General features: G+C 48.1%; 2 protein-coding genes across 3 annotated transcripts; both read left to right on the top strand.

Moving 5' to 3' along the window:
• The first annotated feature begins 541 nt into the window (after nucleotides 1–541).
• NIPAL3 (NIPA like domain containing 3) lies at nucleotides 542–11,180 on the top strand. 2 transcript variants are annotated; one of them, XM_030964505.1, is made up of 12 exons: nucleotides 542–602; nucleotides 2,380–2,683; nucleotides 4,319–4,387; nucleotides 4,476–4,647; nucleotides 4,738–4,797; nucleotides 5,312–5,457; nucleotides 6,077–6,173; nucleotides 7,575–7,710; nucleotides 8,256–8,344; nucleotides 9,035–9,098; nucleotides 9,962–10,056; nucleotides 10,505–11,180. In XM_030964505.1, exons 2-12 carry the CDS (start codon nucleotides 2,585–2,587, stop codon nucleotides 10,702–10,704), a joined length of 1,227 nt encoding a protein of 408 aa, XP_030820365.1. In that variant the 5' UTR covers nucleotides 542–602; nucleotides 2,380–2,584; the 3' UTR covers nucleotides 10,705–11,180. The 2 variants fall into 2 exon arrangements, with proteins under 2 accessions (XP_030820365.1, XP_030820364.1); XM_030964504.1 differs by lacking the exon at nucleotides 542–602 and adding an exon at nucleotides 1,639–1,687.
• Nucleotides 11,181–16,587: 5,407 nt separating this feature from the next.
• RCAN3 (RCAN family member 3) lies at nucleotides 16,588–23,675 on the top strand. Its single transcript, XM_030964506.1, has 5 exons — nucleotides 16,588–16,777; nucleotides 19,557–19,796; nucleotides 20,291–20,464; nucleotides 20,892–21,063; nucleotides 21,582–23,675. The coding sequence occupies exons 2-5, from the start codon at nucleotides 19,602–19,604 to the stop codon at nucleotides 21,788–21,790; spliced, it is 750 nt and encodes a 249-aa protein (XP_030820366.1). The 5' UTR covers nucleotides 16,588–16,777; nucleotides 19,557–19,601; the 3' UTR covers nucleotides 21,791–23,675.
• Nucleotides 23,676–25,856: the final 2,181 nt, after the last annotated feature.

Raw genomic sequence — 25,856 nt, 5'->3', positions numbered from 1 at the left:
CTTGATCTAAACTTGTTGCTATTTTTGTCACAGAACAGGATCATTACCAGAGTCAAAAAAAAAACCTCTCATAAACTTCAAACATTTTTGGTTATACTGAAATTCCTTTGATTGAGACTTAAATCTCTTTTTTTTCCCCCCAGTTTGAGATCCCTTTCCTGCAGTGTTTATAAGGAAATCTTGAAACCTAAGAAGAGCAGCCAAGGACAACAACACTGAATATGGAGATGGAGGAAACATGTGAACACACCAGCAGCTGTCCTTTGAAACGGGATGTGTAAGATAAAGGCAAATCCAACATTAATGCAGCATTCCTGCCAGAAAACCAGCAGTCACTCCTGCATTTCATTTCCCTGGTTTATTTAAAAATACCCTTGGAAGCACTGCTGTTGATGAATGTTCTTTGATTGCATTTCTTATTCCCTTGTGCTGGTTTATACCCAAGTGGAGGAATTTTGGACCTGGCACTCCTCTAACCCACTGCGGCTATAAATAATTCCAGATATCCCTTGATTTGCTCCAGAAATGAAGCCTGTTTGTGCTTTGAGTGAAAAACCTTGGCGTGGTTGACGTTTTCACCCTTCAGCTCTGCACTCACTATGGTAAGCGCTGTTTATTTTCAGGACATGGCACCGAGCGGTGCTATTGTGCCAAAGGTACCTCGTGCTCCGCAGCATCCCTGAGCTGGAAGGGCGGGGATCCGGTCACAGCCCACACGTCCACTGTCACGACTCAGGGCAGAGCCGGGATTTTGTTTCTAAGCTCAGTCCCGGCTCTGAACGTGCAGCAGGGCCGAGGCTGCAGAGCTGGCCCAGGGCAGCGATGGCCTTTGCTGTCTGCATTGAGACAACCGGAGCTCGGGGGCGAGGGGAGCCCAGGTGAGGGATCAGGTGAGGGATGAGGCGGAGCCCTCCAGGTCCTCACCTGAGGCGCCACCGGAAGTCGCCTCACGGCCCAGCCGCGCCCAGGTGAGGCGGCGCGGGGCGCGCTGGGAACGGCAGGTGGGTACCTGAGCGGCTGAGGCGGCGCGGGGGGCACCGGGGACATCCCCGACCCTGCTCAGGGGCGGTGTGCGGTGTGCATCTGCCCGTTCTGCTCGTTCGTCCCCGGCCCTCGGCGGCCCCGGGAATGCGAACTCCCGGTTACCGAGACAACAGCCGCCTCAGCTCTCCTCCAATCACCGTGCTTGTTACTGTGAGCAGCCGCCCAATCACAGACGAGCTCTCAGCGCCACGGCGGCTGGTTTAAGGTGGCTCGGCGGAGGCGCTTTGCGCATGCGCTTTAAGGCGGCTCCGGCTGCTGTTCGCGCCACCGGGAGCCGCGCACACGGGGAGGGGGGAGGAACGGGTCCCACCGGGGCAAAGCGGAGGAAGGCGCGGGGCCGCGGCTGTCCCTGCAGCTCTGGGTCGGGAGCGCTCCGGGCGGGGCCCACGGGACCGCCTGGTCCCGCCCCAACCGAGCGGCGGAACGCGGCTTCTTCCGCCCGGCCCCTCAGAGCCCTGCGCCCATAGGCTGGACCGGACCCCGCCTTCGCACGGCAGCCAATCATCGTCCTCACCTTGGGGCCGGGCCTTTGATTGACAGCGCTGGAGACCAATTGCGGAAGGTCCGGCGCTGGACCGGGAGCCGGAGTTGGAGGCCGGGGCCGGGCTGGGGTCGGCGGCGGGGCCGGTGAGCGGCGGGGCCGGTGAGTGCCAGGGCCGCCCCGAGGGGCAGGGCAGGGACAGCGGCGGGGCCGCGCACCGGAGGTTTAGGTGGGAACAGCCCGTGTCCCGGTCCGGGGCTGTCCCGCGCTCTGCGCTGCCCGGGCAGGCTCGTTGGCGGCGGGAGCGGGATTTGCAGCCCCGTCCCCTCACCATGGGCGGCTTTGCCCTTCCATGGCTGCTGTGCCCCCACGCTGGGGCTGCCCGCGGTGCCCGGGCTCGGGCCGGGGATGCTCCGGCTGATCCCGGCTGCGCTGAGCGAGCCCGGGACGGTCGCACCCCGCGGGATCCGCTCAGACCGGGCGGGGCCGGTGCTGCTGTCCCCCGGACAGCTCCAGCCAGCTCGGCCCCGGGAACCGGGGCTCGGAGGAAGGAGCTTCGGGGAGGAGGGACGTGAAAAGCAGAGCTTGGAGGACATGAGAGCCTTTGTGCTGCTGTTAAATGCCAGCTGAGTGTGTCACCCCTGGGGCCCAGCCAGGTCACAAGAGCTTGAAAAGCAAAGTCTCTGAATTTCTGCCCAAGGCTTTCTAAGAAGACATTTAAAATCTGCTTTTCTTTTCTATGTGTAGCCGTGAGTTTGATTCCAGGGGCATTTCTCTGGCGTTTCATTTCAGGTTTCAGGCCATTGATTTATTTGATCTAATTCTTTGGGTTTCATTTCTTTTTTTCCCCTTAGATTCATCGTGAAGGAACATAACCCTGCTGCCTCACTGACTGGCTGGAAGCACCAGGACTCCTTTGTGCTTCCCTGAACTTGCCCAGGGGAACAGCATGGATGGCAGGGAGCGGTACCAAACGTTGGTTCCAGCAGGGTCCAAGTCTCTTCTTTAAAGAGAACTTCCAGCATCAAGACAGCTGAAAAGCAAAGAAAAAGCCCCAGAATGGAAGGAGGAAACAGCCCCAGCCTGCAGCTCCAGCAGCTCCTGTTGGCCACAGCAGCAGTTTCTGTGCAGCCACACACAGATTCCTTCTCCTACAAGGTCAGCTTCCCTCCCCAGCAGGGAGGTTTCCATCCCCTGAGGCCCTGATTCCTGGAATGAGCTGATAGTGATGCTGCTTTGGGGTTATTTCCTGCAGAAAGGGCTCTGTCTCTGTATTCAGCCGTTCCTGGGTGTCATATCTGAGTGACAGAGGAATCCTGTGTGTGCAGAGCAGAGGAGCTGCAGGAAGGCGTGGCAGGGAGGGTGTGGAGGTGTTTGGGTGCAGTGATTCCCACAGGTGCCCTGTCAGCCACGCAGCAGGAACAGAGCAGAGGTTCTGCTTTGCTCTGTGTGTTCAGGTGTTTGAATTTCAGGGGGGAGCCCACAGCAGAGGCTGCAGCTGGCTGGGACATGGGGCTGTAATCCCTCCTTGTTCTCCAGCTGGGAGCAGATAAATTCCCTCTGAAGCCCTGATTCTGAAGGTGCTCAGAGAATCTTAGCAAAAAGGACATTTTTCTTTCATTTGAGGCCACAGACCTGGGCCCTTGTGGCAGTTGACCCAAGTGCTGTTGCCTGGGGCTGTCACAGCCCAGAGATCTCTGCACTGTGCTCACACAGTGACATCCTCCTGCCACCTCCTCTCTCTGTCCTGGGAGCCTCTCAGGTGCTTTTGAGTGAAGCTCTTTGGGGGAATCTTATTTTTGTGCATTCTGATAAAGAGGTTTATGTTCTGCTGCTATGAATTTGAAATCTGGAAGTTCTTCTGTGTTTGAGAAAATCAAGATTAGTCCGTTTATTCCTGTTCACATCCGAATGTTGAGCTGGGTTATCCCAAATCAATGCAAGTAAGGACTGGGCTGAAGGAACACTGCTAATGACATTTAATGAGGTTTAGGCAGTTTTGGGAGCACACAAATGTTTGGTGGCCTCAGGCTCTTCTCTTCAGTCCTCCTCTGCATCTCCTTTGTGACTCAGCCTGCTTTACATCCTTTCTTCATTTCAAATTCCATCTTCAGAGCGTGAGAATTGTTGCTGAGCTTGGAATGCCAGTGCAGAAGAGCTTGGGAGCTGTCAGCAGTCTCCTGTGGCTTTGGGAATAACTGATTTATACAAAAAGCAGATTAAAATCTTTGATAATTGGGCTTCCTCATCACATGGGCTGAATCAGTGACTGAACCAGCAGCTGTCACAAGTGGAGAAGAGCAAAATAGTTGGGAAGCAGAGGTTCCTGATCCATTTTCTGTCGAATTCCAGGGCAATAAAATCCTCATAAATGAGTTTTTCAGAGGGAAGAATGAGTGATGGTGTGGGGCTTTTTTAGCCTTATCTTCCTCCTCTCTGAGAAACGGCAAACTAATTGAAGTCTCTTGGAGAAAGTGGCTGTTGGGCCTTATCTTCCACCTGGGTTCACAGGTCTGGAGCACAGGCACAGCACTTACCTGAGCTGCCCCACGTCAGCAGGAAGGGAGGAAGATAAACAGGTTTTACTGACAGCTGGCTGTTGGACCCAATGACCTTTAAAGGTCCCTTCCATCCCAGGCTATTCCATGATTCAGGAATGGTTTAAAAGTCTGCTCTCCTCCAGAGTGTGCAAACCCCTCTGGGTTCCTTGGCTGAATTCAAGAATTGAATTATTGAATATTATTATATATATATATAATTATTATATATTGTGTGTTCCCTCTGGTTTTGCAGGAGAACTTGATTGGGGCACTTCTGGCTATTTTTGGGCACCTTGTCAGCAGCATTGCCCTCAACCTGCAGGTGAGTGCCCTGAAGCAACTCCTCATCCTGCACTCAAATAAACAATCAAACATGACCAAAGCTGCTTTATTTCTGTGTTCTTGCCTAGAAATACAGCCACATCAGGCTGGCAGGCTCCAAGGACCCCCGGGCCTACTTCAGAACCAAGACCTGGTGGAGTGGGTTCCTGCTGCTGCTGCTGGGGGAGCTGGCAGTGTTCTCCTCCTACGCCTTTGCTCCCCTCTCACTGATTGTGCCCCTCAGTGCAGTGTCTGTTGTGGGTAAGGAGGAAAGAGCCTGAGTGTGTTCCTGTGGGAGATTCCTGACTCCAGAATTCACTGTTTCTCTCTCTCCTTTTCTTTCCTTCACAGCTAGTGCAATCATAGGAATTATATTTATTAAAGAAAAATGGAAGCCCAAGGAATTTTTGAGTAAGTTCCACAGTTCCTTTTCATTTTCCCTCTGTGTTTACAGTTCATCACACAGCATGGGCCCTCAGGAATTATAATTGCAGGGCTGGCAAGGTCTCATTAGCACCTCTTGGATGAAATGTGTCATCTCCTCCACTGTTTATTACAAGTGGAGATCTTTTTCCTGGCTTGTGCCAAATCCCCTGAACCTCACAGCATTTAGAAACAGGCTGAAGCTGCAGCACAGGCACAAGGGAGTGAACTCCATGAACATGGAGGTGTTTGCAGAGGTGGGAAAGGGCTGTGGGCAGTGCCAGGCAGGATCACAGATCTTGCAGCTTGATTTATTCAGCAGATGCCACCTGGTACTAACTTTGTCTCAGCTCCCACACCCTCACTGCCTCTGGAGGCTGCAAGATTTTGGAGGTGGGGCACTCAGAGGAACATCCAGTGATGGTGCTGTGGGATTAATTCATTCATTGCATGCATCCACTCCCTCATTAACCCTGTGCTCTCCTGTCCTGTGCTGCCCAAGGGCGCTATGTGCTGTCCTTCGTGGGCTGTGGCCTGGCAGTTGTTGGCACTTACCTGCTGGTGACATTTGGACCCAACAGCCACGAGAAGATGACAGCAGAAAACATCACCAGGCATTTAGTGAGCTGGCCATTCCTGCTCTACATGGTGAGGGGCCATGGAGGGTGGGGGGGTTTTCTCCTGGGGCAGTTTCATTTCCAGCATTATTTTTCCTGATTGCTACCAATGTTCCCTGTGTTCACATGAACCTGGGCCAGCTTCTCCAGGTGTCAGACACATGCACAGCTCCTTTTGTTCCTCTGAATTCTGTAGGATTAAATGTCTTTGACTGAAAATTTACTGGTACCTGAATCTGGGCTTTTTCCACACTGACTTTCTCTGGACTCACAAATCTCTTATTGAAAATCCCATGAAATTTGTGTTTTAGGGAAGATAATCCTGGCATTGCCCCAGGGATCACTTGTGGGAGCTCAGTGCAGAAAGCAGACTGAGATCTCTCCTGTGAACATTCAGTCAGGACTATTTGATCAGCTGCTTTACCATAAATCCAACAGCAGAAGTGCCCTGTGTTTCCTGTTCTGCCAGCAGCTGCTGAATATCTCCTCTAACTGGAATCTGAGATGATGCTGAATTTGGTCTATAATTGTGTGGAATCCCCATTTCCCTTTGGTTTGCCCTATTCTAATGTTTGGTTGGCTCAGAATCTCATTTACTGCCAACCCTGTGTGCTCTGCATCTCTGATATTCTCATCTCTCTCTTCTGTAGCTTGTGGAGATCATTGTGTTCTGTCTGCTCCTGTACTTTTACAAGGAGAGAAATGCAAACTACATTGTCATTATTCTGCTCCTGGTGGCTTTGCTGGGTAAGTTGATATGGACTTGTAAGATCTTTAAACAGTAAATTGAGGCATGCAGAGGATTTTATGGATTTAATGAATGCCACGAAATGCACTAATTTCCTTCAGAAATGTTCCTGAAGCTGATGTTTAGGATCTTTGCAAAGAACCTTTGAGCAATCAAGGCTTATTCCCTATCAGGCAAATAATCTGCCAAGCACAGAAAGTGCAGGTTATTTATTAATGTTCTTAATTTTAATCTGGGCACACAAAGGGTGGCATTCAGTGTGTGAGGAGGGCTGAGCCAGAGGGTGAAAGAGAGGATTTTACCTTCAAAAATTGTCTTAGCTCTGTTAAGATTTGCTGTGTGGTTAAAGAAATGAGGAATCCTCTGCCACCCCAGCTTGTCCCTGTGAAATTGAGTCCCTGGTGATTCTGATATCCCACACTGGGATCCTGCAGTGATTTTGGATTTGCACATTCAATTTATTTTTTTTAATGGAATCTGTAATCAATTAATCTTTTTAAAGGATGAGTAATGGCAAGTCTGCCATGCTGAAATCTGTGTCACAGTTCTCAGTTTTTGTTTATGCACCTTCAGTTCCTGCAGTGTCTTTTTTTTACTCTTTTTTGGGGTTTTTGAGCTGGATTTCAGTGGTGCCTCACAGGCTCCATGAATTACAAAGCAACTGCCCTAATGCTGAATGGCCCAACTTTCAAGAAAGGAAAATTCTTCCTGATTCGTGCTTTGGACACTTCTTTGGCTTTATGAACCAAACCAAATGGAAAATTTTATCCTCCCATCCTGTAATTGCAGAACACTCTTTAAACACTGACAGCACCAGTAAATGTGTAGCCAGGATATTTCCTGAAAAAGCCTTTCCTTAGGATTTTTCCTCCTGAGAAGCTGAGAGGCCTCAGGAACAAAATGTAAACAATTATTATCTGCTGCTGTGGAATGCAACAGGTGCATCTGTGATTGGTCTCATGTGCTTGTTTCTAATTAATGGCCAATCACAGTCAGACTCTCTGTCCGAGATACAAGCCTTTGTTATTCATTCTTTGCTATTCTATTCTTAGCTAGCCTTCTGATGAAATCCTTTCTTCTATTCTTTTAGTATAGTTTTAATATAATATATATCATAAAACAATAAATCAAGCCTTCTGAAACATGGAGTCAGATCCTCATTCTCTTCCCTCATCCTCAGACCCCTGTGAACACGGTCACAGTAAATTCTCCCAGCTCTGGAGCTGGAGGAGGGTTCAGTGATTTATTGGAGGTTGCTGTGGTGGGTTTGTGGGGGATAGAACGGGCAGAGCTGGTGGCAGACAGGCAGTTTGATGCCCTGTCTGGCCTGGCAGGAGGAGGGGTGCTGGGGTGGTTTGCAGCCTCCTGCAGCTGCCCCAGCTGTGTGTGGTGACCCCCAGGTTCCATGACGGTGGTGACAGTGAAGGCTGTGGCTGGGATGATCCTGGTGTCCATCCAGGGCACCCTGCAGCTGGACTCCCCCATCTTCTACATCATGCTGGTGTGCATGGCTGCCACAGCTGTCTACCAGGCCACGTAAGGACTCCTCTCTTTCTCTGCTATCTGTGGGGTGTGGGTCAGGGCTCTTTGGTACCATGCCAAAAATACCCATTAAAATGTAGGGGAATTATCCATTGTTTCCTGTGATCTGTCCCACTGCCAGGTGGTTTTAATGCCACCATTCAAGTATTTGCCAAACAATTTTAGGACTGAAATGGTGGCCAATCAAATGCAGTATCTGCACTGGCTAAAATCAAAGTGCAGGATCAGTGTTGTTGAAAGTGTGTCTATTTTTAGGGTTTTTTTCCCCCTTTGTACTTGCAATAACATAAAAAGCTGCTAGCAGTAGGGATAAAAGGCTTCTCAAAATATGAGGGACACTCTGGCCCTGAGGTTGGGGCAGTAATTTCAGTGCAGCCACAAACCTCCCTCTTCTGTCCTTTTATTTCCAAGGCTTGCTGCTGCTGCCGTTCAGTGAGAAAAAGAATGAATTTTCTTAAATTTATGCATCACTTTTGAAAGGTGTTTCCAAAAAAAGGATCCTTCCCAATCAGCCTCTGTTGCCTGTGATTGTGTTGCAGGTTTTTAGCTCAAGCCTCCCAGCTCTATGACTCAGCTCAGATCTCCAGCATTGGCTACATCCTATCTACCACAGCAGCAATCTCAGCAGGTAACTGCACAAACCTTTCTAAAAAAAGGGCAAAAGATTTGGGGAAATAATCCTCCTGAAGAAGGTGAATATCAGCAATATGATGACTCTTATTTTTTGTTATCTCTCATCTGCATTGGCTTTGTTTGGGATTTTTTCCTTTTTAAAAATGTGAATTATCCCAGTAGACTCTTAAAATTTTCTGTTCAATGCTGTAGTTTTGTTTAAAATGCAGGGGAATTTGTTTGAGACTGTTCCTCATTCAATATGTGTTCTTAGATGTGCAGCTAAAATGTTTCCTTATTTATTTTTTACTTTATTTTCTTTACATTAAAAATGTAAAGAGCAGGAGGCAGAACATGTGTCCTGCTGCCACCCAGGACACCAAGGACACTTCTAGAGGTTGGAGCTGTTTGTTGTTGTTTGGGGTCAAGAGTTTGCATCTTTTTATAGTTAAATCCAATTTGTTTCATCATTCCAAAATAGTCCCTCTTGTTTTTGCTGCACAGGTTCATTTATATCTCTGTTAGTGACACCAGCAGAACTATTTTGGTAGTGAAACTCGAAAAGATTTGTCAATAATTTGTGTTAAAATAGAAATCAGGACACCTATTTTCAGATCATTAAATAAACAAAGGTGCTGGCTATAAAAATAGGAATCCTGGCTAAAGGTGGAATTGGGAAGATGTAATGAATGATTTCCTTTTCAAGGAGCAACTTTTTACCTGGACTTTATGGGCGAAGATGTTCTCCACATTTGTATGTTTGCACTGGGGTAAGTGCTCCAGGTTTCTTTTACAGAAAACTGTTGCTTCATGTGGCTCAAATTTTAAAAATACAAATCTTTTTTAAAAATGCCTCTCTGTCAGAGCAGAGTGGCCCTTAGAGCTCAGTGTTGTGTTTGGAAAAAATTGTGTAACCCTTGGTAATGCACAATTACACAACAATTAATCACTAAATCCTGGGGATCAGCTGGGGTGCTCAGCATATGGCTTGCTTTTCAAGCTGCCTGCTCATCAATTGTAAAATAACCCAAAGACTCTCTCTGGCAACCTTATTTCAGATTTTGCACCTTCCCTGAACTGTGCCTGACTTCTGGAGTTTTTAGAGCATGGAGAAGGCACAGTGCAGATCTGATCAGTAAAACATTTCCTGTGTAACTCAGTGTTTTGGTGTAATTAGCTCTCCATAATCAGGGGACATTCTCAAGTGGCTTTTAGATAAGCACAGGAAAAAATCCCCAAACGATTGGGAGATCATTGTTCTGAGCTGCACCTTGCTCTGTGTCAATGCAGATCTGTGGTTGTTGGTGTGTTTACAGGGAGCCTTGGAAAGGTCAGGCTGCTAAATCCTGGAATCCCATCAAAGCAAAACCAAATGTTGCTATGCTTCCTTTCCCCTGCAGTTTGTCAAGGTTAATTAATTAATTAACATGAAAACTTTTCCCTGTGTTTGATAAAGGTGAAGCTGTGCTGGTTGCTGGGGGTGTTCCAGTGCTGCTCAGGGGGACTCAGTGCCCTGGAATTCTGCCTTGGCAGTGCCTGAACTGCAGCTCTGAATTCTGTAGGGAGCAACTGGGAATAAATATTGTGTGCTGTGCCTTGCCAGGCATCTCAGTGATCCTTTCTCCTCCCTCAGGTGCCTCATAGCATTCCTGGGAGTGTTCCTGATCACCAGGAATAGGAAGAAGCCTGTCCCCTTCGAGCCCTACATCTCAATGGATGCCATGCCAGGTGACCAAAGCCCAGGGCTTCATCACCCTGTTAGAGAGCTGGGCTGCACAGGGAGGGCTCAGGCTTTGGCTCAGGGTTGGGTGGATCAGGCAGTTGTTATCAGAATTTGAACTGGTTTGAGCACGTGCTTGGGATGGGGCTGGGTCCAGCAGGAAGAACTGATTTTTGGGGATGGCTCAGAAGTGAGGTAGAGGAGCAGAAATCTCCTTTGGGAAGCACAGCTAAGCTCTCTGGTGAGCTGTAAGAAAGATCTGCAGCACTTGGTGGATAACTGAGAGCCATCCCTCATTCACTGGGAGCTTATTTCTCCATCAGCTGCTCCAGTGCTGAGCACAAACCCTGTCTTTGATTTAGCAGCTGATGAGCCTCAGGGACTGCTCATTTCCTGGCTGAACAGCGAGCAGCAAAAATGCACTTTTGTCCCTAATCTGTGCCTCTGCTCCTGCAGGCATGCAGAACATGCATGACAAAGGGATTGCAGTGCAGCCTGACCTCAAAGCCTCCTTCTCCTACGGCGCCCTGGAGAACAACGACAGCATGCCAGAAATCTACACCCCAGCCACGCTGCCCATCGTGCAGGAGCAGCACGGACCCAAGGGGGTCTCTGCCCCTCCCTACAGGGTGCTGGAGCACAGCAAGAAGGAGTGAGTGACCTTCAAGGACTCAGCAGTTTGACCTTTATTTATTTACCTGTTCAAATAGAAGCAAGTGTAAAGCCGACCTTGAGAAGAGTTTCAAGCTCGTCTCGGGCTGAACTTTCCAGGCTGATTATTAAAATAAACAACTTTTTCTAGTTGGGAAGTTGAAAGCACTTGGCAGGAAGCAGCTCCCAGTTCTGCATGGAATTCTGCTGGCTGGGAGTGTGGAATGATGGACTGGGGAGTGCAGCCCTGTGGAACTGATGGGAGAGGAGATGCTGTGGCAGTGACTGTGCAGTTTTCAGCCCTGCTGGGAGTGGTTTTATCTCCAGACAAGTTTTCAGGAGCTGCTCACAGAGAGAGGAGGGCAGGATTTAATCTTTCATTTACAGGGACTGTGACAGATTTCCAGGAAGGCTCTAAATCCTGGTGTGACCATGGAGCTCCCCTGACACAGCAATAAATGGCATTGTTTTGAAACACCAACACTGGAACTCGCTGTGTGTTTAGAGCAGCAGAACTGGTGAGAGTGAACATTTATCCCTTCAAACCACCCATTTTGGGCACTTCTGTTCTGGTGTTGAACACAAGCACTGAGGATGGGGGTAGTTTTTAGAGCACCACTGGATTATATGGCTTAGAACAAAGATTATTTGCCAGTTTTCTGATTTCATAGCAGGAGCTTCAAGTTGGATTAAATGGTACAGAGGGAGCACTGCAAAGGATGAGGACAAGGAGAAATGAGAATGATGTGACTATATCTGGTGGGAATTTATGTAATTTTGGACAAGATTCGAATTCTTTATCGTGGTTTATTTATTTTCTTTCTGACTGAGGCAGGATTTCCAACTTTAGTGGTCCCAGCTACTTAAAGATGTTGAAGTTCCTTAGTTCAAAAACTCAGTTTAGGTGATGTAAGCTGGGGTCCTCCCCCTTCTTCTTTCTTTTCAAAAAAGGAAAAACAATACTTGTCTACTACTGTGGATGACCTAAGGAGAGAAGTTGCCCAGCACTCACTGAGGCCTGTGAGGATAATGGAGCTTTGTGTACTTTGATATTTATCTTTCCAGCTTCCAGGAGATGGCCAGGAGCTGATACTGAGGGAGAATGGACACAGGGGGACAATGGGGAACTGTCAATTGAGGAGAAAGTACAACATTCACTGCTTATCCTGGCACTTTTATAGCATTGGCTGCTCTAAAATTGGAGGGTTTTTTCCTAGAAAACTGAATTTTAAGTCCACTCAGTGTGGTCTGGGCTGTCTGCACAGTGGAGTCTCCAGGACCCTGGAACTTTATTTGAAAGGAATAGTGCTCATGTTCTGTGTATTTTTAAGTGATTCCCCCAATACCAGGCAGTTTGGGATTATCTTAGGTTTGGAATAGTGTCTTTCTGCATTTATTTATTTTTATTTTCATTTGTTAAATTGACTCATCGCCAGTTTCTGTTCCCACTGCCAGAAATTCCCAACAACTGCCCTGACATGCACATGATTATGTTCTTGTTATTGTAAATGACAACAGAAGTGTTCCTTTGCATTTGTTTGCTTTGCCAGACTGATTCAATCTGGGCATGCTTTGGATTGCTTTGGCATTTTTGTGCAGCTTAGAAAAATAACCTTCCCTGTGCCCAGGGGAGGTGCCCTGGGGCTGTACCCAGGTTCCTTCACCAGCTGGGCACAATTCAGATCTTATCAGTGACATCCCCTGCACTGGAACTTAGGAAACCACAAGAAATAACAGCTTTCCTTTCACCCTCAATATTTGATTTGTGATTGAGCAAGATAAGGATGTTAATGGGCTCCTGCTGCCAGAGCATTCATTTGCTGGGGTGCAGTGACACTGATTTAGTGCTTTGGATGTGGCCATCGACTGTTGGTGAATTTATGGGCAGTTTTTGTTCATTAACAATGCAGAATGAAGCACTGCAGGGAGGCTGGATGGGAAGGGCACAGGAATGCTGCCTTTCCTTATCTCTTCCCATTTCATCAACCTGTTCTGACCTATTGGTTCTGCAGCCACAGGACACAGAGTCTGAAAACAAGCTGTGCCACCACACACTTGTTCCATGGCAATACTCTCTGTGCTTAATTGGGTGGTATGAAAGAATTCATCAGAAGGGCCTAAATGGCTGCTGACACCCAGGTCAGGATGGTCCTGTGTGTGCCAGTGCACTGGTCCCAGTTCTCAGCAGGGATTAAACCCAGCACAGGCTTGGCAGCCATGAGTCCTGGTTTGGGTTTTCCTTCTCAGCACAGCCCTGAGATGGACACAGAGCTGCTCTGAGGTGGCTGTGCCTCCTTTGCAGGCTGCTCTGGCCTGCTCAGGGGTGGTTTTGCTGTAAACTCCCCAATTCTTCCAAGCCCAATTCCTGCCCTTGCTCCCTGCACAGAGCCCTCAGGTGTCAGCCCTTCTCTGAGTGAAACTGCCCCCAGCCACGAGCTCAGCTTTTGTGCTATTGTGTGGCTTTGCCCCTTTCTTTGCAAAGATTCTAAAGGCAAGCCTTGCTCCAAAGCTTTACATAACCATGTTTTATTTACACAGGCTCTGTGTGCTCAAATAATTCTACTTAATAATGACAGTTCCCTTTACCTGCAGCCACAGGGAAATCTTCCTTTGTTTGCTTCTGGAAACTTCCCTGCCAAAGGCCTCCACTGGAGGTGGTGTCTGTTTCTACAGCACTTAAATCACAACATTTTTGATCATTGTGCCACAGCAGTGGAGCCTGGGGTGTTCCTTGGCCATGGGCCTCAGCCCCATGACTGATGTAGGGGTAGAACTAAGGGACTGCACCTCACTCCTGTTTGCTGCTGCTGTTCAACACTGGAATCTCAAAATAGGGTTGATTTTGTTTGTTTGGGTTTGTTTTTTATTTTATGCACATTCCTCTTTCTTGCTTTTTCTCCCAGTCTTCCAAAAAATGTTATTTTCTGCTCTTCAGCCTAAGAAAAGGCATGAGCAGGGCCCAGAGAAACCAAGTATGTTGTTTAAACTTGACTGAAGGACTTCTGTGCTCTTTCTGGCTCTTTCAGGAGTGAATTAAATTCCTCACCTCCCTTCTAGTCCAGAGAAGCTGGAACAGGAAGGGTTTTGCACCCTCACACTGAGCTTTTCACAGAATATTTGTTAGTCTGAGGTGACAGTGGCCATGCCTGGGATTGCAGCAAATATTTACAGCAGAGCAGCACAGCAAGGTTTGAAGGAGAGGAGCCCTGTGCCACATTCCAGGGTGAAAAAATATTTAAGTGTTGTCCAGCACACTCTGATCTGTGAATGTCAGCACTGCAGGGTTCATGCAGGACCCTGCACGTGGCACAGCACCCCCAGATTCCAAATGGAAGGGATTTCTCAGCACCTGGAGCTGCTCCAGCACTTTGCTGAAGGAGCAGCTCCTTGGGTTCATCCCTGCCTTCCTTACCAGTGTGAGCTGACATCTCTGGCTTCTCCCCTGTGTGGCTTTTTGAGGCACCAGAGCACTTAAAACATCCTCAGTGTGTGTTTTATGTGTAACTGCACTCTGTGGAGCACAGCTGAATGTATAAAATGATCTGCCTACAACGTTCTCCTGTTCACCTTAAAATGTGTAAATAAATCAAGCTTTACACTCCTGCACTAGAAAGGATAACTGCTTCATTTTTCACAGGCAGTGTTGCATGTCTGTTTCATTCTATTTGTCTTTCAGGTGAGACAAATGAAACCAAACTTTGAATAAAAGATTGTGGTAAAATCTATGGAATTCTGGCTTGCTCCATGCTCCTGGTAGAGCTTTCATTGACCAGAAATGTCTTGGGAGAAGTTGACAGGATTTAGGTGACTAAAGTGTATATTAAAAGAGCTCTCTGGCTGTTTTTAACAGGACACTTGTACATGAAATGCAGATTGTTACAGCATTGCTCATGCTCCCAGTTTCACAGAGGTCTTCACAGGAGTCTCCACAGAGTTGGGGTCAGCTGTAGGAACGGTGCAATTTACCTTTAAAACTTCCTTTTACAGGGCTTTGAAAAAAATATTTCGCATTTAATATTTTGAAGACCTTGAAATTGTGATCCAAAGAAAGGGGTGGGGACACAACCCAAACTCCCTGTATGTTTGGTGGCCTGACTAGTGATGCTTTTTACTGACATTGAGCTTCTCTGACACATCTGAGCCCCCTGAGAACAGCTGGGAATGCAGCTGTGGCAGGTGTCATCCTTCAAGCCCAGGGCATGGTGTCTGGGGTACAGAAAAGTGGCAATTTGGCTTAATCGACTGCTTGCCAACCTAATTAACACTCACCAGATGGGTTTGCAGTCCGTGGGGAGAAGCAGAGGATAACCCTCAGGACGCTTTTAATTAAATGTATCTCTTGGGGTCCCCAACCACAAAAGGAGAAAAGACAACCCGAGGGCAGCCTCAGTGTAAGAGCTGCACTTCACTGAATCCCTGGATTCCCTAATCCCCAGAATTTCTGATAAAAGTACTTTGTTAATATCCACCATTCAAAGATTAGAGGGTTATATTACAAGCGTTCTAAGTGCTGATACAAAGATGTGCCATTGATATCAGGAGTGCTACAAACGAGGTGTTATTGCAGGAGACAAAGTATTTTAAATGCCACCGAAGTGGACACAAATGTTGCAGTTAGTGGTATTAAAGCAGAATCTATTGTTGCCCAGGGAGGAAAATGTGGTATTGAATCGATAAAGCAGGAGATTTCAGCAAGGGACGGCTGAGGATGGAGAGTAACCTGTTACACCTGAATTTGCACTGCATCTGAATTGCAGAGTGCCTTTACCTGGACAGGGGAAACTGGTCCTACCTTCCTGAAGTGACATCTGCTGGGCTATTTTCTTCCAAGGGAAAGGTGGACAAATCACCTGGTAGACAAGCCCAGCTCAGCATCTCTCTCTGTGTTTCTGAAATTTAAAGGAAAATATTTCAGCCACAGAAATTTCACTACTTCTATCACCAACCCACGCTGTCTTCTGTCTTTCCAATCGAGGACAAAGCTGTTGAACTCAATATTAGTGTCAGTGAAACTCAATAGTTCTGTGTGGGTTTTTTGCGAAAAACCAAAGAAAGGATGTTGGTTTGTGCTTTCTTTCTAGAGGTAAATGTGCACAGGCACTGATGTATCACCCAGCTCAGATGATGGCTGTCTGAACCATCTCATGGCTGGATTAAGCTGTGATTTACTCCGAGGAGGACACAAACTGTCACTGTTCCCAGCTGGCAGCTGGCCGAGGCTGATGGCAGAGCCGTCCCGATTGATGCCAGGGGAAGAATCAAAGAATCCCAGAATGGTTTGGGTTGAAAGAGCCCTTAAATCTCATCCCATCCCATCCCACCCCTGCCATGGCAGGGACACCTTCCACTGTGCCAGGCTGCTCCCAGCCCCGATGTGCCCCCTTGGGCACCTCCAGGGATCCCGGGGCAGCCCCAGCTGCTCTGGGCAGCTCCTTCCTCCACAGCAGCCGCCGATCCCTCGTCCGGAAGCTGCTCCGAGGGCGATTTGCAGCATTTTACAATAAATTCTCACCGCTTTGAGCTCAGCCATTCCCACAGGGACCTGGGCGGCCTCTCCAGGGCTGGCTTAGAGCCAGGCAAACACCGCCCGAAGTGTCCCCGGAGCGCTTCTGGGGCTCCCCCTGAACCCTCCCGGGGGAGGCGGCGGCGGGGCCGGCACCGCGCGGCCCCTCAGGGGAGCGGACCCGCCGCGACCCCTCAGCGGGGCCGGGGCATGCGCAGAGCCCCGGCTCCCTCCCGCCTCTCTTCCTTCCCGCCCCGTCTCCCTTTCCCTCACCGCTCCCTCTCTCCTCCCCTCCTCTTCCTCTCTCCATCCGGGTCACCGACCCCCCTCACACACCCCTCAGCTCCCGGGGACGGCGGGGGGGGGGAACGGGGGAAGGCGCGCGCAGGCGCGTTCCCGCCGCCGCCCCGCCCCGGGACCCGCGGGCGCTGCGCGCTCCCGGCGCCTCTCACGGACACCCGCGGGACCCGCGCGCTCCCGCCGCCTTTCACGGACACCCGCGGGACCCGCGCGCTCCCGGCGCCTCTCACGGACCCTGCGCGTCCCCGGCGCCTCTCAGGCAGAGCCGTCCGCAGGTGAGCTGAGCCGCGGCCCCGCCGGAGCCGCCCCCGGGCCGTGCCGTGCCGCGGGTGCGGGCGGGGAAGTTGTTTTCATCCTCTCTCAGGGCGGAGATGGAGCGTTTGGGGGTTTGCATCAAAGAATACTCGCAGCCGAGGCTCCGGCCCCCGGCCCGGGTTTGTCCCGGCGCGCTGAGCCAGGGCAGCGCCGTGGGGTCCCCAGGGTTTGGAATCGTGGCATGGTTTGGGTGGGAAGGATTAAATCCCACCCGGTGCCACCCCTGCCATGGCAGGGACACCTTCCACTGCCCCAGGCTGCTCCAGCCCCAGTGCCCAGCCTGGCCTTGGGCACTGCCGGGGATCCAGGGGCAGCCCCAGCTGCTCTGGGCATCCCCGCCCTCCCACGGAAGGATTTTCCCCCTGTCAGAGCAGATTTAACTGTTCCTGTGGAAATTACCACTATTCCCAGCCCTTACATTCCCTGAGCAGCGGTATTGTGACCGTGAATGAGCTGCTGCTCCAGAGGATGCCAAGGAAAACTCCCCGGTGCTGCCTGTGCCGGTGAAGAGCCACAGCTCCCCATGCCAGGAGCTGCTTTGCTTTCATTTCAGATGATTTTTAGCCTTCTGTGAAGTTGGGGAGTTTGTTTATAAACATTTGTTATTATAAGCGTTTCCCTGTCAGCTGGTATTTAAATGATAAGCAGGTGTTAATGCTCAGAGAAAGGACTTAGTGAAAGGTCTGATCCCAGTGGCTTTAGTTCTTGGAATCCTTTAAATTGTGCTGTTCAGTCTGAAATCTATGAGGGAACAAGTGATCCAATAGTTTGCTAATGAGTATTGCAATGAAATTGTTTATAAGTCTCTTGCTGTTAATACTATGATAAGAATAAGCCGATTGTAATAAATAACTTAGAATTGCATATTTCCATTCACATCAAACAATTTATAAATAGGAATCTCTCGCCTTTCCAAGGAGGTAAGTGAAGAAATTCCCTTTTTCCTGAAGCAGAGCAGTTTGGCTGTTGCACTGATAATCACATTCCTGTACCTGTCAAGTTTGGAGTGTCCTTCTTCTGATTTTGATGCTTTCTAATAATTGCACAGTAAATAATTCTACCCAGTCTGTTCAAATATCACTTTTCACAGGGCTGTTACTCACTGTGCTTCTTAATTGATATTCATACCTGAGTCTCACCTGTCTCATCCTGATGTCAGGGGGCTGCTGGAGATTTTTGCCTTGCTCAGTCATCAGGTGTTTTGAATTGATTTGGGTGAAGTAGTGAAAAATCAGTTATCTGAGAAAAGAAATAGAAGGAACCATGAGGTTTATGAATAAAAACAACAGAACTATGATGAAATCTTAATTTAAAAAGAAGGAAATACAAAATGATTGCAGTAGCTCCTACAGCCCAGTGCTGTCTGCAGAAGCACTCTGGGTTTGGTTTAATGTCACTGCTGCCCTGACTTTGTTCTGCAGTGAGGCTCAGACCTGACCAAGTCTCGAGTTGCTCTGTGTGTTCCTCACTCCATGTTTCATTCACCATTCACCCAAGTATGGAGTTTACTTTCCAAACTCTCCTTTTTCTCTGCCAGAGTTGCTCTCTCCTTGCTGGAGGCCTCCCCATCCTTTGGGCTGTCAGAAAAGCAGAGTTTGTGGGTTGGGTGGTTTGATCCCTCAGGAATGTGGGATCCAAACCAGGCCAAGGCTGGAATGTTGCTCCCAGCCCAGCAGAGCTTGGCTGGATGTGCGTGTCTGTCCTGGTGCTGTTTGGATGAGCCCAGATCTCCTCAGAGCCAGATGGTGCCTTTTGTTTTCACCATGTTGGCACATTTTTGTTCCCTTTCTCTTCCCTCCTTGCATGAATCAGCAAGCACAAGAACTGAGGTTTCCACCAGCTGCCTGTTCTCCCAAATTCCCATCCTTCCTGCCATGCTGGGCAGCAGAACTGAGATCCCCAGGTGTGACTGGGGCAGTCACTGTCATTAACCCACTTAATCCCTCCTCATTAGGCAAATATTCAAATGAGATCATTGCCAGTGAACCATCATATATTTACTAGCTTTTTTTAGTGTTGTGTCACAAATTATCACTCTTTCCAAACCCAGATCTGGTGCAATTAACCTGTTTTTCTCTCAGCTAGGAGCAGTGTGATAACCTCAGGAGTTCTGCAGGGATGGGTGGCAGAAGGTCCACTCCAGTGAAATCTTTTCTATTGTATAAAAATACTCTCCCTGATGTTTTTTATTTAGTCTCTTGCTTATTTGCATTTTTTTGTCTTCCTTGATGTGTCTACTCCTGTAAGTACTGCTACCTATGGAAAGGTGCAGGAAAAGGACATTTCCTTACATCAGGAGATTTTAGATTTTTGAGAGGCTTTGGACAGATTATTTAACTTTGTCCACATGCTCTCATTGATGAAATAAAGTTATTTTTTCAGATACCAGAGGACTGCTCTGATTACCCAGGAAATGGTTTTAATTATTAAACAAGAAATTGTTGCTCACTGTAAAAGTGTGTCATGGAGAAAGGCTTCTAGAACAGCGCTGTCATTTTGGATTCCTGTCAGAGTAAAGGGAGGAGAAATTGCAGTTTCTTGATGGGGTGACTTTATCTTCCCTTGGATGGAGCAGCAGAGTCCTCCCTCCATCCTCAGCAGGGGCATGTGGTGCTGCTGATTCGAGGGGGACAGAACAAATTCCCTGTTGATTCCTGTTCTTTGTGAAATGATTTGCCTTTAACAGTGGGGCAGGAAGCTGTGCTATCCTCACGTTTGGTTTGGGTTTTTGGCTGGCAGGGCCCTGCTGGAAGCTGGCACCTGAGGAGCTGCTGGGGGGCAAGGATGCTCAGGGATTCCATGAAGTCCTGGAGCGACAGCCAGTCAGACCTGTACAGCAGCGACCAGGAGGAGGAGGAGCAGATGATTTTTGGAGAAAATGAAGAGGATTTGGAAGAGATGATGGATTTCAGTGACTTGCCTACCTCACTCTTTGCTTGCAGTGTTCATGAGGCTGTGTTTGAGGTACAGGAGGAGAAGGTAAGGGAGAAGGAGTGTGAGGTGTTCTCAGTGTTCCATTGAACTTTTTTGTCTGGATTTTCAGTGTAGTAATGCACATCATAATTGAGGGGGAAAAATCTGTAAATGAGGTCTCTTGTGGATCAGAGAGCTGGTAAATTAATTGAATTTCGTAATTGAAAGTTATTAATTGGATTTCAGAAGCATGAAATCGATTTTCATGACAGTGCAGTGCAGCTGCAGCACTGAGCAGCTCTCGCTAGGTGGCACTTGGTGTATTCAGAGTTTCTGGGCTCATTCACATCTGTTTGCTCTTGGGATTCAGGTGAAACCAGTGAGACAAAGCTGTGCTGCCCTGAGTGTGGATTTACAAGCAGGGAGGGAGATGTGGAATGTGCAGGTTGAGGTGATTCAGGAAACGGATGGAATTTGGGAGAAGAGAGTAAAGGAAAATATCTTTTCACAGAGTGAGAATGTTCATTTAGCACCTGGAGAATGTTTGTGCTTCTCTCCAGGAAAGGTTTGAAGCACTTTTCACAGTCTATGACGAGCAGGTGACATTCCAGCTGTTCAAGAGCTTCAGGAGGGTGAGGATAAACTTCAGCAACCCTGAGGCAGCAGCCCGAGCTCGGATAGAGCTGCACGAGACCGAGTTCAGCGGGAAGAAGCTGAAGCTCTACTTTGCACAGGTACAGACCTTGCTTGTACCTCTGTCCTTGTTCCCTTATTCCTTCTTTGCCCATGAGCTTCATTTGGGGGAAATATCTGAAATCACCTCATTGTTCTACTCTGAGCTGTGCCAAAATTTTAGGGCACAATTTTGGTTTTCGTCTTGAGCTGAGATTGGTTGGGACAGTCACCAAACCAGACACACAGAGGGGCTGAAACAAAATAAGCGGGCCCCAAATTCTCTTTGTAAGAGATTTGTTCCTGTTGCATTGGCACAGGTCCCACAGCAGCCCCTGCACAAGTTCTGAGCTGTAGCAGTTCCCTGAGGTGTTGTACAAAGAGCTGAACCCGTTTTGTTTTTTAAAGCTAGGCTGAATTAGTGGGGAAATAAACCAAATAACAAGGGAATTAATATTTGTGCTCTCTGTCTCCTGGCGTTGCCTGCAGGTGCAGGTGTCCAGTGAAATTGGGGACAAGTCCTACCTCCTTCCTCCACAACCTGTGAAACAGTTCCTGATTTCCCCCCCTGCCTCTCCCCCCGTGGGGTGGAAGCAGAGTGAAGATGCAACTCCTCTGATCAATTATGACCTGCTCTGCGCTGTCTCCAAGCTGGGGCCAGGTAGGGGCCTTTACCTGCTTTTGTTTGGTACTTCCCTTCAAAAGTGGCTATTGAGGGAGTTTTTCTACTTGTCCTTTTCTGTGAGAAGAAAATGAGTCTCTTCTCTTTCTAAGCCTTCCTGGGAAATGTGGTGTTTGCTTTCTGTGAAAAGCAGGAAATGGGGAGGCTTGATGTGCTCAAATGCTTTTGCAGCTTTTAGTTTACAAATGTCACAGAAATATACAGCACAAATGATGTCACTTGGAAATGTGCTTGCTGCTCGCGTTCTGATGTCTTCCTGGGATTTTTACATCCCTCCCTTCCTCTAAATGCCAATTAAAAGATTGATTGTATTCAAAGTGTGCTGTAACTGCTACAGGGACTGTTTTAAGGCATTTGGTGATGAGTGGAGGTTGAGCACATTAGAGATGGGGTGGGAATTAATGATTACTTGGTTGTGTTGTTGCAGTTAAGGGGCTTTCAGCTAAATGCTTTTCCTTGGGGGTGTTTTTAACCTTGCTCTTGCTGGCTGCTCCCAGGGGAGAAGTACGAGCTGCACGCAGGGACAGACTCCACGCCCAGCGTGGTTGTGCACGTGTGTGAGAGTGAGACTGAGGAGGAGGAGGAGATGAAGAACCCCAAGCAGAAGATCCTGCAGACACGGCGCCCAGACCCACCCCCCACCATCCTGAGTGACTCCAAAGCCTTCGAGTGTGCCCTGGAGGTGGGGGGGACAATGCCCTGCTAGAGCTGAGCTGCTCCACGTGGTACCAACTCCAGGCACCCGGCCAGTCCATGTGTTGCTGTCTGTGCTGCTGCTATAGGTCACAACAGATCTGACTTGTAGTTGTCTCTCATGTTCAAGATTTTGGATGCCAATGCTCTGAAAAGCACTTTAATTTTAGGGACTAGTCCCCCCCGAGTGTAGCAAATCCACCTGACTTGAAATAGTGACAATTAGGGAGTCTGGCTGTGTTTTGGTTTTTTAAGATGTCGCCCTTTGCTCTCTGTTGTACAGTGTGATGTTCCAAGTGCTGAAATAATCTCCTCCTGTCACGAGTGGGTTCCAGCAGGTTCCTTGTACAGCAGTTAAAAGCTGATCTGTCCAACAGCTTCCAGTTAATCTAGTGTTAAACACAAGTGAAATGCACTCTCTATGCTCAGATTCCTTGCCAGCTGAGGTGAGGGTTAACCTTTGCTTTTCTTAGAAATACCAGCTGTGTGTTTGTAGTTTGACATGAGGCACAAATACACTGAGGAGCTGAATTCAGGGGGGTTGGTGACTGCAGGGGGGAGAACACCAGAGGAAGAACCTCAGAGTCCATCACCAATGCTCCTGCTCTGGTGTCTGTGGTGGTGCACTGAGCCCTAATTAGGAGTTAATGACAGTGGGAGAGTGAAATACGGATCCAGCTGTTGAGTGTGCTGTGTCTGATCCTCTCTGACAACCTGGGGATGTTTGTTGCTCTCCAGTCCTTGGGACAGCCTCCACCTCTGAATAAATCCAGTGACTGTTAGGTCCTGGCAGGAGCTAAAACATCCAAGGGTTAATTGTTAACTTCTCCAGTCTGTTTTGTATTTTCAAAGACAATCAGTTGCCTGGCTTAGCCAGTTTTTATGCAGTTTCAGCCCTTGTTTGCTGTTTTTCATGAAGACTTTTTCCGTGTGGCCTCCTGTGCGTCTGACAGAGCATCTGCTGCTTCTGAGACCAGGATGCATATTTTAGAATACAGATCTTTGATTTTGTGATCTTGTGTTAAGTGTTTTAGTAGGAGGAAAATATGCCTTGGTATAACAACACCCGCTCCTGTGCTTTTATGCTATTTTATAGCCAAACTTTTTTAGTCTAGATAGATTCTTCTTTTTTTCTATTTAAAAAGATAAAATGATTTGTGAACAAACCAGGCTGCTGATGTTCCTGTGTAGAAATCATTCTGAAATTCAGATTTTTCATGTTCATTTCAGTGTGTTTCAGTTGTACCTGATGTGCTTCTTGAACTTCCAGAAGTGTTTTCACTTGACTGACAGCAGGGGGAAAAGGAATGGGCAGGGATTCTCATGGATGTGGAGGTTTTTAACTCTGTGTTGTGCCTGCTCAGGATCCCACCTGCCACCAGCTTCAAAGTGGGATCCTGCAGGCAGGTCCTTGCTCCAGAGACAGGAATAGGACAGAGTGAAAAGGCAGGGAGATGGGGTTTGTCCTTCTATCACAGGTGTGGTATTTATGTATCTCTTCAGGTATTGAAATCACTCCAAGCCCAGCTTCACTGTCTCACTGCTCCATGGAATTAAAACAAAGGTAAAAAACCCAACAAAAACCTGTGTTATGCAGCAGGCTTATGGATTTTTGAAATTCCAGAAGTCCGGGTTGGATTCTCTGTGGTGTTTCTATTTTTTAAATTATTTCATTTCTACCCCAGTGTAGAAGTTGCTGTAAGTAGGAGTAAATGGAAAACCTTCGGAAACAATTTTATAATGAGAATCAAGTGTGATGTTGTTGATGTATAAATGTGTAAAATGTGGAACAACATTCCAGCACTTTCCATTGTGTAAAGACACGTCAAATAAAACAATGCAGTGCCATTCACACTTGGGATTTGGACTGTGTTCCATCAGGACAAGGTGGATATTGAGATCTGTGATGGTGGTGTCTGCTTGAATGTCCTCATGGGCAGAAGGGATGGGGGTGGCAGGGACCTACGAGAGGGATTTGGGAACCTTGGGTGGGAAGGAGAAGCCAAACAGAGGCTTCAAAGCTTTAATGAGGCCATTGATCAGTATCAGAAGTGATTTTCTCCCCTCCAGGGTGACAGCCTGCCTTGGCCAATGAAGATGGAGTTTGCTTTATTCCTCCATGCCATGATTCAGTGCCCCCCACCAGAACTTTCTCCTAATCACTGACCTGCTGGTGAGGGCTATTTTTAGCAGCAAGCTTGCACAGAGGCACCAACTCAGCCCTTTCTGAGCTTGTACTTTGTATAAATAAATACCCCAAATGCCTTTAAAAGGTCCTCCTTGAGCAGCAGCTGAAACATGCGGTGTTTCTTTGTGTTCTGGAGTTATGGGAGTACTTTGGTTTTACAAAAACTGAGAACCTGTGATTGCAGCTCCTCATTCTGCCTTGTCCCCTGGACAGACCCTGTGCAAAAAAATCCCAATTTCTTCATTTATTCCCTGAAAGGTTTAATTTCCATTTTTGTCTGGGTTTGGATTAGGGATACTTTTGAGCCCAGAACAGGCTGGTTTGTGAATCCTACTGGGTTTTGTTTATTTGCTCCACTCCCAGTGTAAAACTTGCTAGGAGAGAACCTTGGTGTGGAAAGAGACCCCAGCCAAGCTTCCTCCCCTTGGAGAAAATGCAGAGCAAGATAAAATACTTCTCCTGTAGGTCCTGACCCTGAGATGTGAGTAAGTGTGACACAGCTGTCCCTGCCATCACTCACACTTCCAGGGAGGGTCACAGGGTCTGATTGCTCCATAAAACAAGAGCAGGGCCTAGAGAGCAGCAAACACTGTGTTTTGGATGTCACCTAATGTGTTAAAATCCTGCTCTGAACCAGGCTCTGTACTGGAGCACTTTGGCATGCTCAGGCTTGCAGAGGGAATGTTTGATTCCCCTGCTGAAGGGAACATATTCCAACCATCAGCAGCATCGGGGTGAGGCAATGGGAAAGACACTCTGGCAGTCTGGTTTGTTCTTACATAAAACATATAAAAATAACCAATTCCAGTCCTCTGTGGCTCTGTGTTGGGATCACAGGCACAGGACAGGGGCTGGGAGAGCTGCATTTCTATGTGGGTCCTTTGTACTATGTACAGAATTATTTACATATAGAAGCACAGAACAGGTTGGGTTTGAAAAGACCCTAAAGCCCCTCCAGTGCCACCCCTGCCATGGCAGGGACACCTCCCACTGTCCCAGGCTGCTCCAGCCCCAGTGTCCAACCTGGCCCTGGGCACTGCCAGGGATCCAGGGGCAGCCCCAGCTGCTCTGGGCACCTGTGCCAGGGCCTGCCCACCCTCACAAGGAAGAAGTTTTTCCCAATATCCCATCCATCCCTGCCCCCTGGCAGCGGGAAGCTGTAGAGGATTTTGTAGACAGTTAGTTAGCTGAGAAAGGCTATGTCGACATGATACCAATGAATAAGCAAGAGATAGACAAGTATAAGAGTCAGCAGTCAGTGTCCATATAAAGACCGGGCTGTTCGGCCCGGTCCCGGTCCCGGTTCCGAGCCGCTGCGCAGCCACAGCCGCCATCCCTGTGCCCTGCCACGCCGCTTCCGCCGCCACCGGGTCTATACACGGCACCAACAGCAGGCGAATAGTCCAGCGCCTTGCTGTATCCTTCCGCTCGTGCTGGCCAGAAAAAGGTACCCGGACGTCTGTAACTGTTTGTATTTGTTGTCTCATATTGTCCTAATTCAAACTGTCCAAATTATTATTACTCTAATTGTATTACTGTTTTTATAACCATTTTATTACTATTAAACTTTTAAAATTTTAAAAACAAGTGATTGGCGTTTTTCACGGGGAGAGTGGAATATGACAGCTGCTTTAATAAATACAGGAGAATACAGAGAATTATTTTGCCCCTGCAAATGCCTACCCTTTGATCCCAACACAAAAGAATTTAGAAAAAGAACTGTTACCAAACAGCTCCAGAGTCCCCCTAGTGTTTGGGACAGATTTCTCGACCCAAAAAGAGAAACTAAACCCTGAAAATTTGCCAGCATTAATCCCAAATTAGAAAACCCACAAAAATCTTTTGATAATTTTCACCCAACAGACTGGGATGAAGTCAGAGGCCAGATTTG

The sequence above is a fragment of the Camarhynchus parvulus genome, chromosome 23 (genome assembly GCF_901933205.1).
Source record: "Camarhynchus parvulus chromosome 23, STF_HiC, whole genome shotgun sequence".
NCBI lineage: Eukaryota > Metazoa > Chordata > Aves > Passeriformes > Thraupidae > Camarhynchus > Camarhynchus parvulus.
The sequence above is the reverse complement of the archived record's forward strand: the minus strand, read 5'-3'. Positions and strand labels throughout refer to the sequence as shown.

What these genes read in the sequence shown, in the direction of transcription:
- NIPAL3 (XM_030964505.1), top strand. Translation starts at nt 2,585, where the DNA reads ATGGAAGGAGGAAACAGCCCCAGCCTGCAGCTCCAGCAGCTCCTGTTG. An exon ending in GGCCATTCCTGCTCTACATG is followed by an intron (nt 5,458 to 6,076) that starts GTGAGGGGCCAT and finishes TCTCTTCTGTAG; the next exon opens with CTTGTGGAGATCATTGTGTT. An exon ending in ATTTGTATGTTTGCACTGGG is followed by an intron (nt 9,099 to 9,961) that starts GTAAGTGCTCCA and finishes CTCCTCCCTCAG; the next exon opens with GTGCCTCATAGCATTCCTGG.
- RCAN3 (XM_030964506.1), top strand. Translation starts at nt 19,602, where the DNA reads ATGCTCAGGGATTCCATGAAGTCCTGGAGCGACAGCCAGTCAGACCTG. An exon ending in TTGAGGTACAGGAGGAGAAG is followed by an intron (nt 19,797 to 20,290) that starts GTAAGGGAGAAG and finishes GCTTCTCTCCAG; the next exon opens with GAAAGGTTTGAAGCACTTTT. An exon ending in TGTCTCCAAGCTGGGGCCAG is followed by an intron (nt 21,064 to 21,581) that starts GTAGGGGCCTTT and finishes GGCTGCTCCCAG; the next exon opens with GGGAGAAGTACGAGCTGCAC.